Source organism: Penicillium concentricum (genome assembly GCF_028827145.1).
Source record: "Penicillium concentricum strain IBT 3081 chromosome Unknown utg000002l_segment0_segment0, whole genome shotgun sequence".
Taxonomy (NCBI): Eukaryota; Fungi; Ascomycota; class Eurotiomycetes; order Eurotiales; family Aspergillaceae; genus Penicillium; species Penicillium concentricum.
The window spans coordinates 1,039,348-1,062,511 of record NW_026622755.1 but is presented as its reverse complement, the minus strand read 5'-3'; the positions used below and the strand labels follow the sequence as shown (position 1 = coordinate 1,062,511).

The 23,164-nt window shown below is 47.6% G+C and overlaps 10 protein-coding genes across 10 annotated transcripts; 5 read left to right on the top strand and 5 right to left on the bottom strand.

The window, feature by feature from the left end:
- Window positions 1-624: 624 nt before the first annotated feature.
- N7517_003985 (Short-chain dehydrogenase/reductase SDR) lies at window positions 625-1,848 on the top strand (the record flags this gene model as incomplete). Its single annotated transcript, XM_056721715.1, has 5 exons — window positions 625-718; window positions 771-1,199; window positions 1,291-1,388; window positions 1,461-1,532; window positions 1,603-1,848. The coding sequence occupies 5 exons, from the start codon at window positions 625-627 to the stop codon at window positions 1,846-1,848; spliced, it is 939 nt and encodes a 312-aa protein (XP_056577965.1).
- A 429-nt stretch (window positions 1,849-2,277) lies between these two features.
- N7517_003984 (uncharacterized protein) lies at window positions 2,278-2,974 on the bottom strand (the record flags this gene model as incomplete). Its single annotated transcript, XM_056721714.1, has 3 exons — window positions 2,278-2,652; window positions 2,720-2,814; window positions 2,884-2,974. 3 exons carry the CDS (start codon window positions 2,972-2,974, stop codon window positions 2,278-2,280), a joined length of 561 nt encoding a protein of 186 aa, XP_056577964.1.
- A 1,415-nt stretch (window positions 2,975-4,389) lies between these two features.
- N7517_003983 (PX domain-containing protein YPT35) lies at window positions 4,390-5,330 on the top strand (the record flags this gene model as incomplete). Its single annotated transcript, XM_056721713.1, has 5 exons — window positions 4,390-4,821; window positions 4,886-4,911; window positions 4,973-5,067; window positions 5,127-5,184; window positions 5,258-5,330. 5 exons carry the CDS (start codon window positions 4,390-4,392, stop codon window positions 5,328-5,330), a joined length of 684 nt encoding a protein of 227 aa, XP_056577963.1.
- Window positions 5,331-5,751: 421 nt separating this feature from the next.
- ergS lies at window positions 5,752-7,401 on the bottom strand (the record flags this gene model as incomplete). Its single annotated transcript, XM_056721712.1, has 1 exon — window positions 5,752-7,401. The coding sequence occupies one exon, from the start codon at window positions 7,399-7,401 to the stop codon at window positions 5,752-5,754; it is 1,650 nt and encodes a 549-aa protein (XP_056577962.1).
- A 716-nt stretch (window positions 7,402-8,117) lies between these two features.
- N7517_003981 (uncharacterized protein) lies at window positions 8,118-8,621 on the bottom strand (the record flags this gene model as incomplete). Its single annotated transcript, XM_056721711.1, has 2 exons — window positions 8,118-8,504; window positions 8,556-8,621. The coding sequence occupies 2 exons, from the start codon at window positions 8,619-8,621 to the stop codon at window positions 8,118-8,120; spliced, it is 453 nt and encodes a 150-aa protein (XP_056577961.1).
- Window positions 8,622-9,222: 601 nt separating this feature from the next.
- On the top strand, window positions 9,223-9,917 carry N7517_003980 (GNAT family N-acetyltransferase; the record flags this gene model as incomplete). Its single annotated transcript, XM_056721710.1, has 2 exons — window positions 9,223-9,809; window positions 9,869-9,917. 2 exons carry the CDS (start codon window positions 9,223-9,225, stop codon window positions 9,915-9,917), a joined length of 636 nt encoding a protein of 211 aa, XP_056577960.1.
- Window positions 9,918-11,221: 1,304 nt separating this feature from the next.
- Window positions 11,222-11,722, bottom strand: N7517_003979 (Amino acid/polyamine transporter I; the record flags this gene model as incomplete). Its single annotated transcript, XM_056721709.1, has 1 exon — window positions 11,222-11,722. One exon carries the CDS (start codon window positions 11,720-11,722, stop codon window positions 11,222-11,224), a length of 501 nt encoding a protein of 166 aa, XP_056577959.1.
- A 160-nt stretch (window positions 11,723-11,882) lies between these two features.
- On the bottom strand, window positions 11,883-14,095 carry N7517_003978 (uncharacterized protein; the record flags this gene model as incomplete). The annotated part of the gene is made up of 11 exons (XM_056721708.1): window positions 11,883-12,046; window positions 12,112-12,296; window positions 12,356-12,545; window positions 12,600-12,812; window positions 12,869-12,896; window positions 12,958-12,981; window positions 13,040-13,227; window positions 13,277-13,465; window positions 13,518-13,694; window positions 13,750-13,800; window positions 13,984-14,095. 11 exons carry the CDS (start codon window positions 14,093-14,095, stop codon window positions 11,883-11,885), a joined length of 1,521 nt encoding a protein of 506 aa, XP_056577958.1.
- A 1,853-nt stretch (window positions 14,096-15,948) lies between these two features.
- N7517_003977 (PAS-associated C-terminal) lies at window positions 15,949-18,194 on the top strand (the record flags this gene model as incomplete). The annotated part of the gene is made up of 5 exons (XM_056721707.1): window positions 15,949-16,406; window positions 16,454-17,142; window positions 17,198-17,348; window positions 17,398-17,824; window positions 17,886-18,194. 5 exons carry the CDS (start codon window positions 15,949-15,951, stop codon window positions 18,192-18,194), a joined length of 2,034 nt encoding a protein of 677 aa, XP_056577957.1.
- A 528-nt stretch (window positions 18,195-18,722) lies between these two features.
- N7517_003976 (uncharacterized protein) lies at window positions 18,723-23,119 on the top strand (the record flags this gene model as incomplete). The annotated part of the gene is made up of 11 exons (XM_056721706.1): window positions 18,723-19,268; window positions 19,323-19,553; window positions 19,601-19,735; window positions 21,569-21,621; window positions 21,669-21,725; window positions 21,858-21,899; window positions 21,964-22,039; window positions 22,102-22,142; window positions 22,193-22,459; window positions 22,532-22,960; window positions 23,014-23,119. The coding sequence occupies 11 exons, from the start codon at window positions 18,723-18,725 to the stop codon at window positions 23,117-23,119; spliced, it is 1,983 nt and encodes a 660-aa protein (XP_056577956.1).
- Between the last annotated feature and the right edge of the window lie 45 nt (window positions 23,120-23,164).

Genomic DNA, 23,164 nt, shown 5'->3' with positions numbered 1-23,164 from the left:
CGCCATTCACAAGTCCTTCGATGAATACGATAGACAGAGAGGAAGATCTACATACAGAGAGATAGGGCAAATGGAATGTGGTTTTTTGGAGGTCACCTTAGGCGTTTTGTGTGAGAAATCTCCTCGCATAGCCCAAAAAAAACCAATAGGCCCAAGGACGACCTAGCAAACTGGAACTTCCCCTCGAATCACAACAGTATATGTCCATGGGACAGCTTGGCTGCTCCATATTGCTACTCGTTAAGTCTTTTGGTCATAAGGAAGCATGTAATGGAAGTATCGACCCATTGGAGACTTATGGGCTTGGATGTTGATCGCGGTGCCTGAGGCACCGAAGATCATCGGTCGAAGCCCGTGGACCTGGACTACCTCGGAACTTGAGTAATCAGGAAATTAAGCATCGAATCAATCTATTGGCCATATAAAGCGGCCCGGGACCCGAATATCTTGATTATAATTCTTGTTTTTGCCGACTGCATAAACAGATATATAATCGACGAATCTCGGCATTGAGTAATCACAAAGACCGAAGTATATATAACGAGCCTACTCGAAGACGTCAATCAACCCCCACTCAACTCTTAACAACATAACCAGACCACAAATCTCCCCAAAGCTCTCAAAATGTCCGAAACAAAGCAAGTCGCCCTAATCATAGGCGCATCACGCGGAATCGGACGCCAGATCGCCATAGACCTAGCAAAGAACGGCTACGCCGGTACAGCTACATCCTAACCCACATATACCGTCTAAACTAACCCAAAACACAGTAATGCTATCTGCAAAGACAACTTCCGACGCATCAACAGTGACACCATTCCCACCAGACCCGAACTCATCGCAGTCCACCATCAACACAGTAGAGCGCGAGATCCGCGAAGCGGGCGGCCACGCCGCAACGGTTGCCGTTGACGTGCGCGACGCAGCACAGATCCAGCATGCTGTCGAAGAGACGGTGCGCGTTTTCGGAAAGCTCGATGTACTTGTGTACAACTCCGGCGCGATCTGGTGGTCCTCGGTGGAGGATACGCCTCTTAAGCGGTTTAAGCTTATGCAGCAGGTGAACCCCGAGGGACTTTATGCGACTGTTCAAGCAGCTTTGCCTTTCTTTGAGAAGGGGGGCTGGAGAGGGCGCATTGTTGTTGTTTCGCCGCCTATTTATTCGAGGTTCTTTAGGGGGAAGACTGGTTATGCAATGGGTGAGTTTTGTTTGATCCGTGTCTGCTGGAGACTGGCGTCGACACGAATGCGTTTGACTATATGTGCTGATATGTGATGCGTTGTATGTAGGCAAGGTTGGAATGAGTGTCTTGGTTAAGGGTCTCGCCATGGACTTTGTGCGTCAAGGCCGAACTGAAATGGCGGTGACGAGTATCTGGCCCGCATCGGTATGTACCTTGGTCTAGATTTTATCCCGACCTAGAGTACATGAGGGGATTGCTGACTGCGTTACTTTCCAGTCGATTGAATCGGCAGCTACAGAACATAATAAGGGATCCGACAAATCTTACAAAAAGGATTTAAGAAAGCCGGTATGTTCATTTTTGGAGATGGTGTACTATCAAATTTTTTGTTCCTTTCAATACTGATACGCTGCGACAGACAATATTCTCAGATGCTGTTCTGGCTATGCTTCGTGCCCCGCACCAAATAGTGAACGGGCTCCTGGATACAGATGAGGACTTCCTCCGGGAGAAATGTGGAGTCTCCGACTTTTCCAAATACTCTGTAATCCCAGGATCGACACCGCGGCGGATTATGCCAGCCAAGTTCCCAGTTCTAGAGGTTGCAGAGCAAGATGATGAAGGACAGCGAATGGATAGCACGCAGGTGCGGGCAAAGATATAATTTTGGTGAGGATCAGAGGTCAATTGAACATCTCGCCCATTTAAACCCAGAAATTAGTTTGATATAGTACTCAGAAACTCGAGAATGTAAATAACTCATGTATGCATTAAATAGGGTTGAATAATGTTCTATAGAGATGTAAACTACCAATGTAGGCAAAGTAAAAACAAGAAACAACGAACAAGGGGCCAGCAATAGATACTCCGTAAACTCCCGAGCATGAAAAGAAAAGAAAAGAAAAGAAAAGAAAAACAAACGCTCAATGCTAATGCAGCCAGAAAATGCAAACCCAAGAAGAAACAAAAGACTAGCCAATATTAGTAAAGTCTCGAGCAAGAACAACCACAACTCCAAGTTTCATTATCCAAACCAACTGGACCCTTGAATCATACTCCCAAAGCGATTCAATTGAGACTTGACCCTTACACTCTACAAGAGAGTAGCAAAGCCAGCAACGAAGCCACCAACCAAAACGCAAAGTCCATAGACATGATTCATATCAACAGAAGCCATGCGCGGGGCAGCGCCAGTAGCTCCGTTTCCATTGACATTGGTATTGACAGGGGTCTCTGATGCAGTAGGGGTAGCGGCTTTGGCGGTCGTAGTGATATTAACACGCTTGGGATCCTGGGCTCCACATGGGTTGTTTACTCTGCAGTTATTCTGGCAAGTCGAGTCACCGTTGCATTTGGTAACGCATTGGTTGTTGGATTCTGTGCAGGTGTAGTAGGGAATTGTCTGGGAATATTCAGTGGCGTTGGGGGTGACACCGTTGCTGCATAGGCAGTAGTAGAGTAATGTGGACTGGGGAATTGGGGTTAGTTGAAATTCTGCTTTTCCTTGGGGAATGCATGCTATGGGAAGGACTTACGGCTGAGCAGGTGTTTGATGTTGGTGAGCCAGACGCTCCTGGTAGTTGTAGGCAAAGGAGGGGACATGCGGATGTTTGGGAGCTACACCATGCCTCTGAGGGAAGAAAGAGATGTTAATATAATGCTTTTACGTTTAGCGAGAGGATGAAGGATATAGACTGACCTCTTGTAGCATATGGAACTGATGTCGGGTCGAATTGACTGTTGACTAAAGTGGCAGCCGAGGCGAGGATGAAAATTGTCTTGGAAAGCATGGTGTCGGTTGAGATTGGTGGTAATTGAGAAGATCAGAAACTGGCAGCCTGCAGATACTAAAGTTTAGTGTTAGCTTTTTGTCTTCAAGAATGCCAGTGACAGTCTGACACACACTCTGGAGACCAACTATAGAGCCAGCGATAGCTACCTAGGGTAGATGGAATGAAGGGGGAAAGTGTAATGGAACTAGGAAATGCCGGAGAACCTACTGAACTTGAATTCCTAGACTCTTTCGAGAACAAGGCGAGGAATGGAGAGTGATGAAGTTGTTGATGATCTAAAGCCAATAGCAACAGGCTACTCGAAGATGTCAAGGTATAGGGGTGCAAGTACGAGGAGAAAAAAAAAGTAGACAGCAAGGGAGGAGTGGGGAGCTCATAAAGGGAAAAAAAGCAATCACAGGATTCAAACTGCCTATGTATAGAATGTACTAGTTGGTTTGCATGGTGGCACGCACTAGTGCCACCCTCGCGGTTCTACCGCATCGAATGCTTTTTTTATTTGTTATTTTTTTGCAAGGCCAAGGTATTCCCTGTCAAGTAAGTTCAGTAGTAAGACTTTTTTTTTTGGAAGTGAGGTGTTTATTGAGGGGTCCGCTATAGGGGTTTGCCCTTGAGATGTGTCGATCCGGGGATATTGATCTCGGATTGTAGGGACGTTTGTACTGCCCAGGTGGACAGCTCACTGTGTGTCACATCTGTCATCCGGGTCCCCGGTCCCCACTAGACATCGTGCTTTTTTTTATCAAAGATAGAGAAGTATGTCTCAGTCTGAGTTGTGAGAATTAAAGATTAGAGGACGGCGATCAGGCAACGCTTACCGTATTGGGATTAGGATGCTGCTTGGCTTTGGAGTAGTCGATTGATGAAATTCCGAGATTGAGATGAGTGACAAGTTCAAGCTAAAAAATAGACAAGTTTGAAATTCTCATCATATCTTTGGAAATATAATCAGAAGTACAATTAGAAATGTCAATAAAAATGACAATCGAAATGGAATTGGACGATTTCCCCGTTCCCTTAGCTAAGCCACTAATCCCGAACCAGCCATAGCCCGTGACCACCGTTGTCTCATATCTCGACTCCAATTGATTTTCTTTATTCTAATCCTCTACACTTTATACATTCTCACCTTGCCACCACATACATTTCCCAAGGTTAGTCTGTCTCACCTCGGATCGCTTGTACAACTCCGCCCAACTCCGACCCATCCTTGCATCAACCCCAATGTCCAAAATAGCCCGATTCCCTACGAGCACTTTATACTTGCCACCCCGCACAGGGAGGGGAAGACCGCCTCGGGCTATCCCAAATCGAGCTACATCCATCCCAAACGCAATGAACCTCACCAGCAAAGCTAACGCAAACCCGCCATAAAACAGGCCAGCACCTCCATCCCTCACAGCATCTAATGGATGGAGCCAGCACCTGAGGAGGCCGGATCGGCATCGAAGCCGCACCACCCCTCCTCCCCACACTCAGATATCCTAACCCCCGCACTCCGACCTGAGACCGATAGCACCAATGACGATCCCAATTCCACCCTTACAAACACCCACAACGGCCATGGCAGCTCCGCCTCCTCCACCTCGACAACATCACGCCCCACCTCCGCTGTAGTACCACCCTACTGGCGTCGACACGAGCGTAATACCTCGCACGCATCCCTGTCATCGCTTCATGGCGCGGCTCGCATCACCCTGGAAGATCACACCGCCGACCCGAACTCCGAGACGAGTCGTGGGCTTTGGGCGAGTAGTGTTGCTATCGATGATCATGTTGTTGTGCGGGGTATGACTGGGGTGGGGTCTTATGTTGTCTGGAATTGCCGGATTCAGACACTTGATGTGAGTTTTGGATAGTGCGAGAGGATGCGGTTGGAATTATTTTCTAATGGTTCCTCTGCTATAGGGTGGTCCGATTGTTATTCGGATGAGGTATGTTGCTTATCAGCCCCTGTTCGAGGGGATGTCTAGCTGATACGTGGATTTGTTATAGATACTCCGAGTTCGATGACCTGCGTCAGCGGTTGGTTGATTCTTTCCCGCATGCGAGGAGTGCATTGCCTGCATTGCCGCCGAAGAGCGTTATCTGTACGTTTCCGTACTTTTCCCCTTTTATATTGCCGATTGGCTAATAGCCATTATCACAGATAAATTCCGACCCAAGTTCCTGGAATCAAGGCGTGTGGGGTTGGAGTATTTCCTAAAGTCAGTATCTTATCTCATCACACCTCCATTGCCATGCATTCATTGTCTAGTACAATCACTCACACCCTCCTAGCTGTGTCCTTCTGAACCCGGAGTTCTCGGGCTCTCCTATCGTCAAAGACTTTCTCTTCGGTCGGATGTGTTAATTGGATCATATCGTCTTCACTGGGACATGGCTTGGCGTTGGGAATCGCATTTCACATTGTATTATACATCATGATTCACATATTGACCTGATACTGGCATTGAAACAACCTCGAGCATGGAGTCCTCATCCTCGGCACTGGGTATGTCTCTTTCGACTATTCCAATCTACCCAGTGAGAATTTGCTGTACAGAATTGAACAAATCTACAAAACCCGGTACCAAGTCAGCACCAGATACGAGGAAGGCTTAATACATGGAAAGGAGAAAATTACATGAATAATCTTAAGAAAGCTGAACAATGACGCTAGACCAAGGTACAAAGATCCCAGCAAGAACACCAGGCCAAGCAATTAGAACAGAACGCCTCGAGTATGATGTAGTGTCCATCGCTGACATAGCAACAAAAGGCAAGGAAGATGTTTAACCCGCACAGGGCGAATAGTATACAAGAAGTTCCTCTTCAAACCCCCTACCCTTATCCTGTCCAGCCGAACCCTCCTTCTTCCGAAGCGACATAACAACCTCACCACCAGCCTTCAACTTCCGAGTCAACACGAAAGCCTGAACATCCGCCCGGAATATCTTCCGCAGACTGATATTAGCCATATGGGTCATAGCAAGCACATGTCGCGGACTGGGTATGCCCGATGGGAAAACAAGATAAAGATCCGAGTCCTGGGTGGGATCGGGACGGAATTTGTCATGGTATGTCTTCTTTCCGCCAATTGGTAGACGGTGGAATGCATGGCCGTACAAGCCTCGTGTGAATTTCTTACAGGGCCACGGCATGCCGCTGACGTCTTCGCGAGTCAGTGATTGGAGGGGTTCGACGCCGAGACCGAGGTATGAGATGCCTGCGCGTCGGAGGAGAGCCATTGCCATGACGAGGAGAAGGTCGCTGATACCATTTACGCTGCCTGGGGCCGCGATGTAGGGGTCGACATGGTACCCGCCGGAACCAAGACGTCGAAGCGCGGCGAAACCGTTGACTGTTCCATCTGGTGTGCGGGTGTAGATGAATGTCATCAGAGCGGGGAGAGCGAAGGGGTCGTAGACGGTTATGAAGGCTTGGGGACTGGCAGAGGCGTTGCGCTCGGCGCGCCAGGCATCGTAGAGAGTAATTAGGCTGGATTGGAGTTCTTGATTTGTGCCGTGAACGGCGGGGGCGTAAACACCCATGGTGATGCCGCCTTTGCTTTTGTTCGTGAGTTGACGGCTTTTGGTCAAGATGCGTCTCCCACTGTTCTCGAGGATCACTTCGTTGGTCTGGGGGTTGAGTACGCGTTCTGTGGCGAAGCGGATGGTTGTCCAGTTGTTTGGATTGGCGTAGTGTTTGAGGAAGGACTCGCTGGCGCCCATAAATGCTATGCTCAAGTGATGTTGATGTCGGTAGGTCGCAAATTCAGTTAGGAGCTCGGGGATTTCGTCTTTGTTGCATAATGGGTCTCCGCCAATTACTGCTACCCCGTTGCGGACCTTAAATGACAATGCGGCTGTTCTTGATTTGTTCACGAAGAATCGGTAGCTGTGATCGAGGATTCCCATGTGTGCCACTCTGCCATGTTGTGCAGCTATCTGTTGGATGATTGTCATGGTTTTGAAGTCGTCGAGTTTAAATACCACATCCTGGTCTCGACCTATTTTCGCGTGCAAGGAATCAGTGCTTGGATGGAGGACGTGGGTGGTTGGCTCAAGGATATCAACCTTGGTTGGTACGTGTGAGAGGGTGACGAAAGGTTCATGACTATTCACACTCGTCGCCGGACTGGAATCGGTTGCAGTATGAAAGCTTGCGGAACTGGAACAGGAAGAGATCGCGGGACGTGCTACGATGTTATTGCGCAAGTGATCCATGAGGGAAATCGACGAGGCCCCACTATTATCGTCATCATCGTTGCGGTTGGATGTTTCGTAGAGTTGATCAACCAAGGCGTCTCCTATATCTTCCACAAACAATGTCTTTGTCGGCTTGGCTGCGACAGGACCTGGAGGGTTGTCTTTGCGTGCACGCCGTGATCGCTTCTTCTTCACTGTTGCGGTTACCTCGTGGGATTCGGTAGATGCGGTCATAGTGATGTGAGAGACGTGTTTGGTGTCGGAGACTTAGATTGACAATGTAAGAGCAGGATGGGTGAGAAACAATCGAAATCAAAACAAACTAAAAGTCGAGCGAACAAAAATTCGTCGGGGGGGGAAGTGAGAAACGTCGAGGACCAACGGACCAACAATGTGTATGACATCGCACTTTCCCGAGGACGCAGGTACACAAGTACATCCATGGATGTACCACTGCACACTTCTAAGGTTCATTAGGCAGAGACATTTCCATAGTTTGTTCCCTTGGAATTCAGTGTTACCAGACCCTCTACCCGGGGTATAGATGAAGTTCACCAATCATTGTCCAGCAATGGGGCGATCTACCGATATCAGCCTTGTGGGTCGGCAGTTTGTCCTATCACATTTGATAAAATGAGAACTTTCCATGGTTGAGAAAAGCTTGGATAAAGTGACGTGAGTTCTAAGAGTTGTTCCGTTAACTTGCCTCTTTTGTCTCCGCCTTCATAATATGAGGCACGTGGGTCTCAACATCTCGCCATCTTATCTTTGTTGACCATTCATGGCAAAGCCGCACACCATAAATGGCCAAATACGGCTAGCGGTCTAGCAACTATAAAAACATTGCAATTTAGCTAGGGGTGTTTGGTCTAAAGGTTAGTTACTGGATCTTCACAAATTCCCAGTAACGAAGTGAATATGACAGGGAAAACGAAAGAGATGGGGTATTCTTAAGTACAAGATTGCTGGATTAGTAGCGCTTCCAGTCCCTGCATCACATCGATTGGTGCTGTCACCGTCACCGTCACCGTCGCCATCCCCTCTATCCTAAACAGGCCCAGCAGCTCCAGAATTACCCTTACCATGTCCGTTCTCGTCGGCGTCTTTGCAAGGGAGAACATCCTCAGGGTCGTGGTCGTCGTTGTACTATGTGGGCTCACCGAGTCGCTCGAAGAACCACCTCGGTACTGCCCACGGTTGATCAGTCTCGCTTCCTCCAGTAGTTCCGTCGCCTGGACCAATATGATGTTGGTCAAATTGACCACCCGATCCGTCTGCTCGATGCAATGGCGCATGTCGTGGGCCTGGCGCTTTGTACGCACACCGATCACGTGATCCTAAATCGATTAGCATCCAAGTATCCAGAGGAGCAGGCCTTAATTACTGACAATGTGATCAATCCAGACTTGTGTAAGAGTGGGGTCTGGAGTCCCCGGCGCGTAAGGCGCATGCATATTGATAGTGCGGGAAACAATGCAGTCGCACTGGTGGTAGGTGGTTTCAGATGTTCCAGAGCTGCTTTTGTCATGATTCATGGCCCATGAATCATCATTTATACATACATATATATGGTCTCCGACTCGTATCAATGGTCTGCCACTAATAATATCAGGGGTCACTTAGCCGTTATATTCTAAAAGACCCCAGAAAAGACCTTAAAAAAGACTGATAGAAAGATAATAACGATGTGGTTTTTATAGTAGTCCTACACTTTATGTACGGCGCGTACGAGCAATTGAGATATTATAGGTGCTTTAGAGTAAGGCATATATCGACTTCATGAAACTATTCAAACTTGAGAAATAAATCTCATGCTTATAAGGGCTTGCACATTGGTTGGCGCGATGGCTTATATACTCCTGATTGGTAAAGCAGTATATACGCTAGACTCGAAACGACTAGCGTGTTAATGTTGCACGCTAATCCAATTTGGTAAACTGACATCCCGCATCAGTTTCGACAACATGTCTGCCCACTTTACGCTTGTCTGACATCCATTCTTTCGAACATTCACCTCTACTGTTTATATTCTTGTACATTACAATAAAACCAAAAATGATTATAAATCGCCCAGCTACCTTGTCCGATATCCCACAAGTTCGGGATATCAACCACTGGTACATTGTTAACAGCTGTTCCACTTTTGCGACTACCCCACCACCGATATCCTACTATGAGGACATCCTTCGGGATTTGATGAGGCGAAACCTACCATTTTACGTGGTGGTGTCTGACACACGGAAGACGCCGGACGGAGCAGATTTAATTCTTGGCTACGCGTACTTGTCACCTTTCCGTGGTCATTTGTTGTCCTATGCACCGACCGTTGAACTCTCCATTTTCATGCGCCAGGACCAACAGCAATATGGCTATGGAACCATTATTCTTAGAAAGCTCTTGCGTCTGGTGCAGGAGGGTGAAGTTGAGCACCGCTGCGAGGAGAGAGTGGGCGATATCCCACGGATCGGGTTTGGTAGCTCCATGGGTGTCATGAAGACTTCCCTCGTTCAGAATGTCATTGCGATCATACCCTATGACACTGAGTTTCCAACTGACGGGGAGAGACTACGGAAGTGGTACATGAAATGGGGATTTATCGAGAAGGGGCAATTGGAGAACGTCGGGAGAAAGATGAGTCGTTGGTGAGTCGTTTATTGTATGGTTGGACTGATGGATTTGTTTAGCTGATGGCTTGTTATAGGATTGATACTCTGTATCTTCAATGGACAATTCCAGAGGAAACGGAATAGTGAGTGACTTGGAGTCAGCGAACATTACTCAAATCAATGGACAAACAAAACATCTTGCACAGAGATGAGAATGAATCATATGCAAAGACGGGGATAGTCAACGTTCTCATATATCGCAAATGTATGGCGCATGGCCGATGTAGTTCCCCCATATATCAATTAGCTTCGTATCGACCTTCTGTGGCTTTAATCCGACTGTATCGATCATGATGGGTGGTGATCCAATATAAGCCACGATACGGCAGAAGGAGACCTGGGAGATGATAATGCCTTTCTGTGGAATGTAATAATGAGGTATCTAATGGTACCACTGGTATTCCTACAGGCTATTCTCTGTTTCCTACGGATATTTCTCGGAATCGACATTTCTACCCGCTCCACCGCCTCACTTTGAATACTACAAGAACTAGCTATAGAAAGATGAAGAATACCTGGGATCGTTCCTTCTCCATAGTAGCATCATTCATTACTACACCGTATCCATACAGCTGCTAGCAATGACAAATACCAGAAGCATAGCTGTACTGAAAGTCCAGTCTCATTGCTCTTAACACTCTTCAAATTCAGTTAACCTGGACGTGGCATAAAATATGGTTTCTTCATAGGTGGGGTGAAAGCCATATGGAGCTCGCTGGTCAATCATGTATCCACCACTGCGGCATTTCCCACGAGCATTCTCTGGGTCGTCTTCGTCGTTGTACTCCGTGAGCTCACTGGATTCGCTGGAGAAATCACGGTGGTGCTGGCCAAGGTTGACACAGCTAAGTGCTTAGGTGCTAAGGTTGGGTACTAAATCATAAAGAATATGCAGCAAAGGAGTGGATTGTTGACCAAAATGAAAGACGCTGAATATCTCTGTGCTCAAAACCGCTTTATCGCCGCAAGAATTCATTCGGTGGTCATCACTCTCCCCCGCTTCCTCGGATAACGTCCCCGGGATCGTACTCGTTATTGGATTCCGTAAGCACCTCGGGTTTGCCAGAAGGGCGATTACTGTCGTATTCTCCGCGGTTGATGGGTGGCACGTATTCCAGCATTTCCCTCTACTGGATCAAGAAAATATCAACGACCCTATCTACTTGTTCAATACAACGTCGCATGTCCTCCGTCTGACGCTCAATTTGCACACCAAGCATATGACACTAGCGGTATGTAGCTTCAGAAGTTCCTAGAAGTTGAAGTGAAGAGTTAATAAATGCAATGTCAGAGGTTGGTAAGTGAGAAGTGAGAGCATTGTAAATAAAAGGTGAGAACACAGCAAACACCCAAGGATTGACAACAAAAACAACTTACCCAACCCATTCTTAGAAGGAGGCTTGGTCACCCTGGTGGAGAGTGTCAAGGATATGGTCAACAATATCATCGAACTGGTCGCGTCGCATTGACCACAGCTTGATGAATTCCATGGATTCAATGTCTTCTTCCTCGTGTAGCAGCAAGTCAGTGATCATGAGGTAGGTTTCATCAGCTAGCTCAAGGTGAGGACGAATGGATCTGAGGAAGGTAGAAAACCCCTCTTCCACATTTAGCATCAGCCAGTTGCGCACGAGCTGGGACCATTTCAGCCAGCTCTCATAGTTGATGTGGTCCGGTGTGGGTCGAGGAAGATGGTGGCTAATTATAGCCAAGAGGTTGAGGTTTCCAAGGATGAGCTGGATATGGGTTATCCAGGATTGAAGGTCCGAGAGTTCGGATAGCCCGTCCACATTTGGGATGGCGATTTCTCTGAATGATGGCAGGTTATCTGCTTGGGTTCGCGGTGGGATGATACGTGAGCCATCTCGCTGATGGCTGGAGGAAGACATGATAGCGGAGAGATATCATGCAATTTGGATAAAATGATGATAGATATGAGAGGAAAGAAAGGGAAGATGAGAGAAATGGGAAAAGTTATTTAAGTGAGAAATTGTGGTCACGATAAATGCAACACATTAGAATGCGCTAGTGGCCTACTGCCTCCAAACTTCACTCAGCGGACTTTCCATCGCCAATAACTACTGTCTCCCTGGTTCCTTCCTCTCTAGCGCGCTGTACAGTCGCAGAGTACTTCTTTCCTGCAATGAGCCACCAAACAAGCTCAATGAACAAGAATCCGCCTACAACAACACATGTATAGTTCATGTTTGTTACTGCATGGTTGTTAGCACATATCTTCGGCAAAATACGAGGGAATTATGGAAAGTCGCGAACATACCGGTTACAGGCATCTGATACGGGAATGAGAAAAAGATAATGGCAAAGACCAGCCACGCCACAGAGACAATGTTCACGGTCATTCCGATCGTCTGACCCATAAAGAATGGGCCACGGTGCATGGTTCGACGGAATAGGATAACGTTTGTCAGAATGGGCACAATGTAGGCCAAATTGTTGATTGTCCTATATCCATGTCAGTATTGTACGCATGCTAACTGTTTTGCAGTATGTGGAAAACATACACCGCAGAACTCATCATTGCATTGAAAGCTGTGCTGGATCCCAAGTAGATGCATCCGAGAAGAGCGACAATCACGGTAACACAGAGCTGCGCATTGAATGGTGATCCCAGCTTAGGGTGGACACGGGCCCAGACCTTCGACAAAGGCAGGCCATCATCACGGGCAAAGGCCCAGAATACTCGTCCGGTACCTATCGAAGAGTCAGAATGGGTTGGTCTTGCAGGAATAAACAAGCACTACTCACTCAACTGCGAACCGATGACACAGGGTCCAAGAGCAATCCACACCATGAATACCAGCGCAAATGCTCCACCTCTTGTAGAGGTTGCTTGCCAAAAGAGTTCAGCAAGGGGAAGTCCAGTGTGTGTGGCAGCCAAAGTGCTGTAATCTTGAACTGAGTACATCAGACTGAGCAAATATGACAGTCCGGTCACGAATGCAATTGACATGGTGATAGCTATTGATATACAGTTAGCCAAGCTTTGACGCAAGCAATCCTATCACCGAACTAACCTAGACCCAGAGGGGCGTTTCTTCCGGGCTATAATAAACTGGTCAGTACAATACACAACATTTTGTGTCTCTGATCCGCCTCAACTTACATTGGGCATTTCTTCTGTGATGTGCTATGGTATGGTCAGCTGCTGCGTTCGCCTTGGCACCGTGGGAATGAGTATAACTTACCGAGATCCCATCCAGACCTCCAAGTGAGTACATTGGATTGACCAGTCCAGTGATGAAGCAGATAACATTGTTGTCCCAGCCGGTCTCGTTGATCCAAGTGCGGAACACAAACTTGCTGTCATTATGAACTGGCGCTTTGGCGGCCACGACAACCATGGTAACGAACCAAGCCAATTGCAGATAGACCACTACCACTCGTCAGTTATTGTACCACGCAGGAAAAAAGAGCCAACGTACATGAAAACTTGTTGATCGTGGGAATAAACCGATTTCCGAACATAACCACACCCGCAGTCACAATATTGAGGATTTGATATGCGACGAAAGTCATCCAGGGTTGAATGACCAGGCCATCATGGTAAAGCGCAATCAGTGCCATGGCCGTTGTGGCATAAATCAAATTGGTTGATGCAGTCGTGAAGATCCCTATGTTTCATCAGCTCCATGCCAAGACTTTTGATATTGGGGGCCAACCCACATCCGAACACAGTGCACCAGCCAGTGGCAAAGCTGAGCAAACTGTTATAACGTTTAGGAGCAATGGCAGCAATCCAATGATACATTCCTCCTTCTGTGGGGTATGCCGATACAAATTCTGCGAGGGAAGCGCCGACGAAACATTGAAGGATGAAAACGAGGATGAAGCCATATATCACTAGAGCCTTGTTATTAGCTGGCTTTCTTGCGATCGGCATGGAATGAAAACTCACGGGCGCCAGGGCCACCTGCATTAATCGCAGTCATTAAACCCAAGCCGAGACCTATGATCGTGTGAGTCGAGTACTGAGCCCTTGGAGGATCCCAACTGACCTGTCCATGAAATAGTACAGTTCGCCGCCAGTCCAATCAAACTCCAAAGCGAGAAATGACGCTCCAACTCCTGTTTATGTCCTGTGTCGCTAGTCAATACCATACCTCTCAACAGCACGGAATCAACAACCTACCCATCTGGGCCAACCGTAGCTCATCCTCATTCTGCACCTTGATAAACTCGGTCCCTTTCCTATTGTCATGGTCTCCGACCGACGAAGCAGAGGTAATTTCAGTACCACTCATGATTGACACAAAATCGTATATCGCTCACAACAGGAGGTGCGTTTCAAAAAGAAAAAAAGAAAAACGGGGTGCATGCAACTAATAAATCCTTCATGACCTAAGTACGATCATGCTACCTCGTGATAATGCAGCTCTTATCGCCAGCCGGGAAAACCGAAGGAATCACCGATTTCGCCGACGAGATAGCCGGGGGGTGCGGGAGACACGAACGTATCAGCGTGGTGAATTTCCGCCCCAGGCTCGTGGCGCCCCGGTTATCGCGAGTTTTGCCGGTGCAAAGTGTGGGGATGGCGGGAATCCGCTCTAATGTAGCTTTATGCACCAGCCCGTTGCAACCCCATTTGTGCTTGGCGAATTATAAGCTTGTGCCAAGAGCATGTGACCTCTTTTAAAACCGTCTGATTCATGTTTATGGAATATGCTCTGCTTGCCTCGGGAGAACTTTAGAAGTGCTCAGGGGGAAGGGGGCATAACAACATAACTGACAGATCTAGGACTACTGCGGTTTACCTTTGTATCACAAGAACAAGCTTAAGGCCATATGGTCCCACCGGTGGGCCTGACGATAATATATGATTACGCGCGTAATTTTCGACATTACTTTTCACGATAAGCGACGATATCAATTAAAATATCCACATTCGCATGACTATCTCATGTAGGTAAGCGCGCAATCTTCTCCCGACCTCGGGAGTCCCCAGCCGTACAGCGCCTGAAGTACATAAATCTGATTCCATGATACGTCCATGGTACATCAATGGTACGATTATGGTGTTGATCGTGTATCCATGGTACAGATGGAATTTAGCGATTGCAGACACTGTACAACTATAAGAGCGAATAATGTATATATTATTATGCGAATATGTGGAGAATAACATATTGAGAGAATATGTGAAAACTTAAGGTCTCCACAATAATGTATGGAGGCTCATTGGCGACCAAGATGCCGGGGAAAGCTATAAATTAGGTGTATTGGAAAGAAAACTACAGTGTCGACTAGAGACTGCGAATATGCATTTTCTTGGCACCACGGTTGTGATATCCGAGGTCTTGGCTATATGCCCCCGGCTTTCAGGTACCTCTCTCTCCTTTTGCCCGGATCCATATCAACCGAGAATTGTATGCCAAATCGGCCGCGAGACTGACAAATCCCAGAAAAGCAAAAATGGGAGACACGCAGGTTCGGCGAACGGTTGCCTTATAACGATGGGGAATACATATTCATAGGAAGTATACTCCGTATCTTCCTAGTTATTTCTGATTTCTCGGAAATAAAAGCGAACCTTCTCATGAATGCTGATTTACGATCTGCGACTAGTGAAAAAGATTGCCCCATAATTTTTCAATGCCCCTCCAAACAAAGATAAAAAGCCCCTCGAGGGTAAACTATTGAAGACGAGGCTCAGATTTGCAGATCTCTTCAACAATCGAATCCAAATTTCAAATATACGGGGCTGTTACATCATCGAGCTATTTGACTTTGTGATCTTTCGAAGGAATCCATTTCGGGAAACCTGAAGATCGACCGATCGATCAGATCGGGGGACCTGGAAATTGTAAGGTTGCCGATCATTTCCCAACTATTGGGACAGCCGGGCAGCTTACGCTTAAAAGATGGGATTCAGTTGCCCTCGTTTCATCAAAACCATGGGCGAGTGTTGGAAAAAAAGGAAAAGCCTCGTGGGTTCGCGATCTAATCATGAATGATCTCATTGCTTTTTCAAAGGACCTGAAAAGGCCTGAGCTCCTAACCGATCTCGATTCCGATCCCTCGCTTGAAATAGTCAGGTCAGGCCGCTATGGAACCACCGTGCATCCCAGATAATCGTCCTCACAAGAGACATTCCGCCATGTCTTCTACGCCCACTATTGTTGAGCCGCACGACTTTGGCGCGCAATTCATGACTTCAGCCCAGAGTTCGTCACGCTCGCATTCTCCAGGGCAAGTGCCTTTATCGCCGGTGTTTGGTCAGCCGGCTATTGGAAGACCACCTATGGGACAGCAACAGCGATCAACACCTAGGTTCAAAACTAATGGTGTCTCTGAGGGCATTTATAATGGCGAAGAGTCTGTTCGCAAACCCTCCATCGATCAGGTGTCAGTCACAGATTCAGTTGGGACCCTAGATTTGGGCTATCGCCCTATAGACCAGTCACCGCCACACCACGAAAACCACCCTTCAACCTCAGCGGGCCGTCAAAACTTTGACGAGCGATCTCTCAGCGCCCTTTCGCTGGACCAACAGTCTATCGGGACCCAATCGCTAGGTCACCATTCTATAGGCGGGCCACCGCGTAGCTATCTTTCGTAAGGCCAAAGACTCCCAATCGTCCAGTTCCTGGCTAATCATGCAGATCACCAACTTCATCCACCCGTGATGCCCACTCGTCAGCGTCGAATAGGTCGATACGACGTAACTTCGTTATCAACGAACTCCCGGTCCTTCAACAGAAGAATCCTAACGAGGGCTCCGAGCAATTCAACCCTATCATTGAAGAAAATGAGGAATCATCTTTTGATCTGGTCGCTCCATACGAGGGCGAAGTAGCCCCACTGCATACCCTGGAGCAACAAGCGGACCTCATGTTCTGCTCCAACCATATGCTAGCGATTCTGAGCAATCCGCGCTACCTCGCGCGTTTCCGCGAGTTCCTCGCCCAGGAACGTCCCGGTTCACTTTCGACCCTGACTTATTATCTGAATGCTTCTAAGTCTCTCAAAGCAATTGAGTATGCTAATGCGCTCGTACGTCTAGCTGTTGATGTTCCTACCTCCGGTATTGAAACAGCAGAGCATCCCGTTGGCCCGACTGTAAATTTGGCCCTTGAACAGCGCGTGCAGGCAGCGCTGGACGCTTTGACTGCTGAGGAATTACCTGCTTTCATTACATCTACCTGTATCAACATTACTGGCAAGGTAGTGGAGGAGCGCGTACGCGGAACGTTGCCCGATAAGTTCCAGGGAACAGCAGATGCACTGGCTGAGGTATTCTGTCTGACCGACCCATCGCGGCCAGATAATCCTATTATCTTCGCTTCTGGGGGTATGTCTATAGCTCTTTACACCGTTGATACGAAATTGGCTAACGTATCATCCAGAATTCCACCGCACCACACAATATGGCATAGACTACGTCCTCGGACGAAACTGTCGGTTCTTACAAGGACCGAAGACGAACCCCAACAGTGTTCGACGAATTCGCGAAGCGCTCAAAGCTGGACGACCTCACTCCGAGCTTTTCCTGAACTAGTAAGTACCTCCAACTCAATTCAATCTGCAGAACTAATCCGGAAAACAGCCGCCGTGATGGCTCACCATTCATGAACCTCCTCCAAATGGCTCCACTATGCGACAGCCGTGGTAACATCCGCTACTTCATCGGCGCTCAGGTTGACGTCTCCGGTCTCGCAATGGAAGGCGCACAAATGGAATCTCTCCAAGACATCCAAGCGCAGAAAGAAAACCCAGGGACGGGCGGCCAAATAATCAAAGAATCAAAAAGCGAGTTCCAAGAACTTAGCGAGCTCCTCAGTCCACGCGAGCTACAGAATGTGCGCGAGCACGGCGGAACTCTCTTCCAACCGGTAGTCAACGAAGATCCCAACCACCGTCTATTCCTCCAAGACTCCGACACCGAGAGCGAGATCCACACCCCATCCCAATTCCCACAAAACCCCACACCAGGCCCGGCTCCCAGTCTATCCTTGACTGGTGTCTACAAAAACGTATGTCCTTCATTTCCCCATCCCCAGATATGTATATAAAGACTAACGAAACTTATCCCAGTACCTCCTCGTCCGCCCGTACCCATCCCTCCGAATCCTCTTCACATCACCCTCCCTCCAAATCCCAGGTATGCTCCAATCGTCATTCCTAAACCGCATCGGCGAGACAGGCCCGAAACGCGATAATATTGTCAACGCCATGATGGCCGGGCGAAGCGTGACAGCTCGTATCAGGTGGATGACCAAGTCCAATGGCCAAGGCCGTAATCGGTGGATTCACTGTACGCCCTTGTTGGCTAATAATGGTCAGATTGGGGTGTGGATGGTTGTTGTGATTGATGAGGAGGAGGAATATTCGGTTAGATGGTAGGGGAATTGCCGACTAATTAGATGGTATTGTTAAGTCTGGGATTTTGTATATATTATATTGTGATTTGCATAGAACTGGCCCTCGAGGATATTTATTTGAATTCCACCTGCACTTGGGTCGACTAGGAATAGATTGATGTTGGTTGGAAAGGTAGCTAGGTCCCGCGAAATCTACCCTGAGTGTGGAGGATTGTGATGAAACCATAAGCGATATGCGGGGGTCTTATCACCAATGTGATATATGTCACGGCGGCTAACCTCTGAAATCAGAAAGGATTATTGGAGGTCACTTGAACAATCTTGTTGTATCTGAGATCCTATACCGGTGCCTTTTCGAGATCGAATTATTCGAAAAATAGTCCGCTTTGAAGAACAGGCCCCCATGTGCACGGGACCATGAGTGTCTCAGGAACCATGCCCTATGCAGCTCACAAGATGCTCTGCCACACGAAATACCCGGGCCTCGTTCGTACCTTCGAACTCTCGGTACTCAAATATATCATCAAAGTAGGAACGAAGAGGTTGAGAAATGGCACTTCTCAAACGGTCGTTCGAACGGGCGCTAAGCGGGACGGAGCGCAGCGACAGCTCACTTCTAAAGGAATCAGGGAGTCCCTCAGGGGCACGACTGCTGAATCGCAATGAAGTTCCCTCGTGGTATGCCCATAACCCGTACATTCGGACAGGGTATAGGCCAGTGGTACCGTCGACTTCTCGGTGCATTAGCAGCCTGCTGTATCTTCACAGCGAGACTGTGAATGTTTACTCCCATCTCATTCCGGCGACCATAGCTTTGCTGGGCAACGGGCTTCTCTGTGTTTATTTTTCTACGTCTTTTCCGGGCGCTACATGGACCGATCAGCTTGTTTTTCACATTTACTTGACAACTTCGGCCATTTGTTTTGGTATTTCGTCTGCATACCACACCTTTCTTTGTCATTCTGCCCATTTCACTGATCTATGGGGTCGCTTGGACTACGTTGCTATCGTATTCCAAATCCTTGGTTCGTTCATTTCGGGGATATATATTGGTTTCTACTGTGAACCACATTTACAAAAGCTTTATTGGTCAATGGTTTGTTGGCATTTCTCAAACCCTCTGTTAGCATTGAACTAACTTTGTGTACAGATTGGCTCTCTGGGCTTCCTGACCGGATTTGTAGTGGTGCATCCCAAACTGCAGAGCCAAAAGTGGAGACTATTACGATCATCATCATTTGTGGCGACGGGACTTTCGGCATTCGCTCCTATTATCCACGCTGCTAGTATCTTCCCTTATGGACAGCTCGATCAACAAGCCGGACTACGATATTACTATCTTGAAGGACTAGTCATTGTCATCGGGGTATTGTTTTACGCGGTACGTTAAGTTCCCATGAGCTCACAGGTTGCAGACGCATTTCCCAGAGTCTTGGAAACCCGGGACTTTTGACATTTGGGGATCATCTCATCAGATATTCCACATCTCAGTGGTGGTGGGTGCGACTGTTCATTTGTATGGAATTTTGGTTGCTTTCCAGTGGAATTATGAGAATCAGCGATGTAAGATTGGTTGAGATGTGATATCTGTTAGGTTACACCTACAGCCTTCCAAGAAATCCTTGGACTTGACACTCGGCTCTATCTCTAGACATGTATGCATTTCGTATCAACTTAAGGCCTTGTTTGAGTGCCAGCCGCATAGTCGTGATCTTCCTGTAAGGGGACTACCACCCCCTCGTAAAACCGCTCTTGAAAGTCCGTGTCCTCAAGATTATAAGTAAACGTATCAAAATGACAGCGAATACATCTCAATACTGCTTTCGCGTAACTATCGGTAACCTATATAGTGGCCAGGGCAAGGTTGAGGACGAGCGAGTGTTTACGCCAGCGCTAGCTAGCTGGATATGAGAAAGTGATGGGGCCAGACACACATCAACCGTTGCAACCGTCAATAATCTCGGAAACCTGTATTGTGCCCAAGGCAAGATGGATGAGGCGGAGCAAATGTTTAGGCGATCGGGAGCCAGGTTATAGAATAGTATTTCTGTTGTGTAGTATTTGACAGTGTTTTTTTTTCACGATATTACTTAATCTGTATACTGTAGTGGGGGACCATCCATGGATCTCCTCAGTACGCACTGGCCTTGCCTATACTCTCTTTACTTTTACAGTTTTCTTATATACGCGTTGATGGAAAGAGGTGAAAAGTAGCAGATAGACACAGATTGAGAATACACACTCCTATACCTCTCTGGATTCGCTTCTTGGGCGAACGTCCTGGTTCTCTTTATATGCCCCGGTGGGTATGACGCTGACTTACGAGTGCTGAATCGACCCGTATGCCAGATAGTATACTGCCTAGAGCGTTCCCCTCTTCAAGATGGCGGTTCTATGTATCAAGGAGTGCTCGCTGAGGCCTTGTAAAAACCAAAGAAGGGAAAGTGTCAAGACGACGTGAGACTTGTTTGACTTCTACGACCTTGCGACATGCCATGGGTGATCTCAGGTGTAGTATTGCGGTTCTTGTAGTAAGCACTACTTGAAAGTCCGCAGCTTTCAAAAGAGGTTACTACGAGATAACAAGCCCCTATGAACTTGGAGACCGCCGATTCACGTGCATTTTTCATCACCCCAGCATCTCCCAGAACTTCACTCAAGATTACGGTACAAAGGCCAAGGGATTTATCTCCCAATTTTAATTGCCTGGCTGCGACAAACATAACCAAGGCCATTATCGGCGCATCGTTCGCCTTTACTCCTTTTGTGCGGTCTCTTTCTGCTAGTTTCGTGATTTCCACCGGTATTGGCGCACGGAAGAACTTCACGCCTTCTGGGTCTCCCAATTTAATAATTATTTGGTGATCTTGGATGAGATCCGAGAGTGCCGCGTGTTTAGTCAATGCCATTCCGTGGTCATCAAGTGCGACGGTGATGAGTCGTGGACACCCGGAGCATTTGACATTTGGGGATCATCTGACCAGATATTCCATATCTCAGTGTTAATTGGTGCGACTGTTCATTTGTATGGGTTTTTGGTTGCTTTTCAGTGGAATCATGAGAATCAGCGATGCAAGACTGGCTGAGATGTGATATGTCAGGTAGCTCAACATCTGCAACCAAGGAGACACCTTGGCGGCACTCGGCCCGCGTATCCCAAATTTGGAAGAGATCAGCTATATTATACCCGTGAACATCCATAATATCTCCATAATATCTCCCTGACATAAGTACGGCATAAGTACACCGTTGAAACTAAAGCCGGATGCACCCGACCGCTGTCATTTCCACTTGCCACGTTTTTTTCTCTTTTAGCGCAAACCCCAAAATGGCCGAAAGAATTGCTGTTGTTAGTTATAAGACTACAATTTATCTTCGCATATCTAACACTGTTAGGATGTCGATTTCTATACTCTCACCCAAGACTGGGAACCTCAAGACTTTCAGTCGTGAGTCGAATTGATTTCCATGCCGTTTTGCCTTTTAACCGTCTCAGGGAAACAACATCTATTGCATCGTCAATTGCGAAGGGCCGATTGGAAAATGGCAGAAGGTGAGTCTAGTAACCGAACAGTGAAGACATGCGCCCTCCCTAATAGTATGATCAGATACCAGTCTATGAAGGAAGATGATTATTGGTCGGTCGCGATACTACACTACGGAGGACTAGGCTAATCATGTACAGGAGTCCTTCCGATGACCAGCAATTCGAGGCTTTTGAGATTGGGTAGATACTCTTTTCTTCTCGTCTTTCCATCTGGCTCAAGCAACAACTAATGGGTGATATTCAGTCACATGGTGTTTCTCGTATTGGACAATGGTCGAGAAAACCCTCTCCACCATGCTCCCCTCGGCAAATCTCCCAAGGTGAGAAAGGAGAAAGCGATCTTGAATTTGGATATTTACCTTTCGCTAACAGGAAACTCCAGCATATTCTAGACATTGGAACTGGGAAAGGAACATGGGCTATGTAAGTTCCCACCCATCATCCTCAATCGAACCCTGCTTACATTCACTCAGTGATATGGCAGATAGGTATTCATCTGGTACACCCTCCCTTTCTTTCCCTTCCTCCTATTGTGTCAGTCTAACGGATTTCAGCAACTGTCCGTGGCGTCGACATCTTCCCCCTCCAGTGACATGGATGCCACCCAACTGCCTACTCGAAGTGGACGATATCCTCCGTGACTGGACCTGGAGAGAACCATTCGACTTTATCCACATGCGTCTAATGCTAGGAGCATTCACACCAGATGGGTGGGATCAATTGTACAAGCAGTGCTACGAGTGAGTCGAGGCTCCCTTCCTCATCTCCAATCTTTCTGTTCAACAACAGTATCTAACAACCACGGTATCCAGCGCTCTTACTCCAGGCGGCTGGATCGAGCAGATCGAACTAGACGTACGAGTGTATAGCGACGACGACACCCTGAAAGAAAACGGCACTCTAGCTACATGGGGGGATAATTTCATCGGCTGCTCCGAGCGAGCCGGCCGTTCCCTCCTAACGCAGGAGACAATGCGAGGCGCAATAGAGAAGGCCGGTTTTGTCGATGTGCACGAAAAGCTATATAAAATTCCCTTAGGGCCGTGGCCGAAAGATAAGGTTCTCAAGGAGGCTGGTCAGCTTCAATACGCTCATTGGCTTGCTGCGTTGGAGGGGTGGGCTATGTGGCTGCTAACTAAGTATGGTGCGCCCACTCCTTGGACACCGGAGGAGGTCCAGGTGTATCTTTCGAAGGTTCGAGCTGAGTTGAGGAATCCTCGTACACATGCTTATGAACTTGGGTGAGTTTCTTATATGAGTATCGTGAGGGTTATCTTTCGCTGATTGTGTTTAGTCGCCGAGTCTGGGCTAGGAAACCTACGGTCGAGGAACAAATGGCCAATTTGGTAATTAAGTCTGAGTCTCCCCAGGTGAGCCTTACACCAGCCATGATATCTTGAATCAGACTGCGTTTTATTTCTGCGTTTACGGGTCTAGCTTGTGCG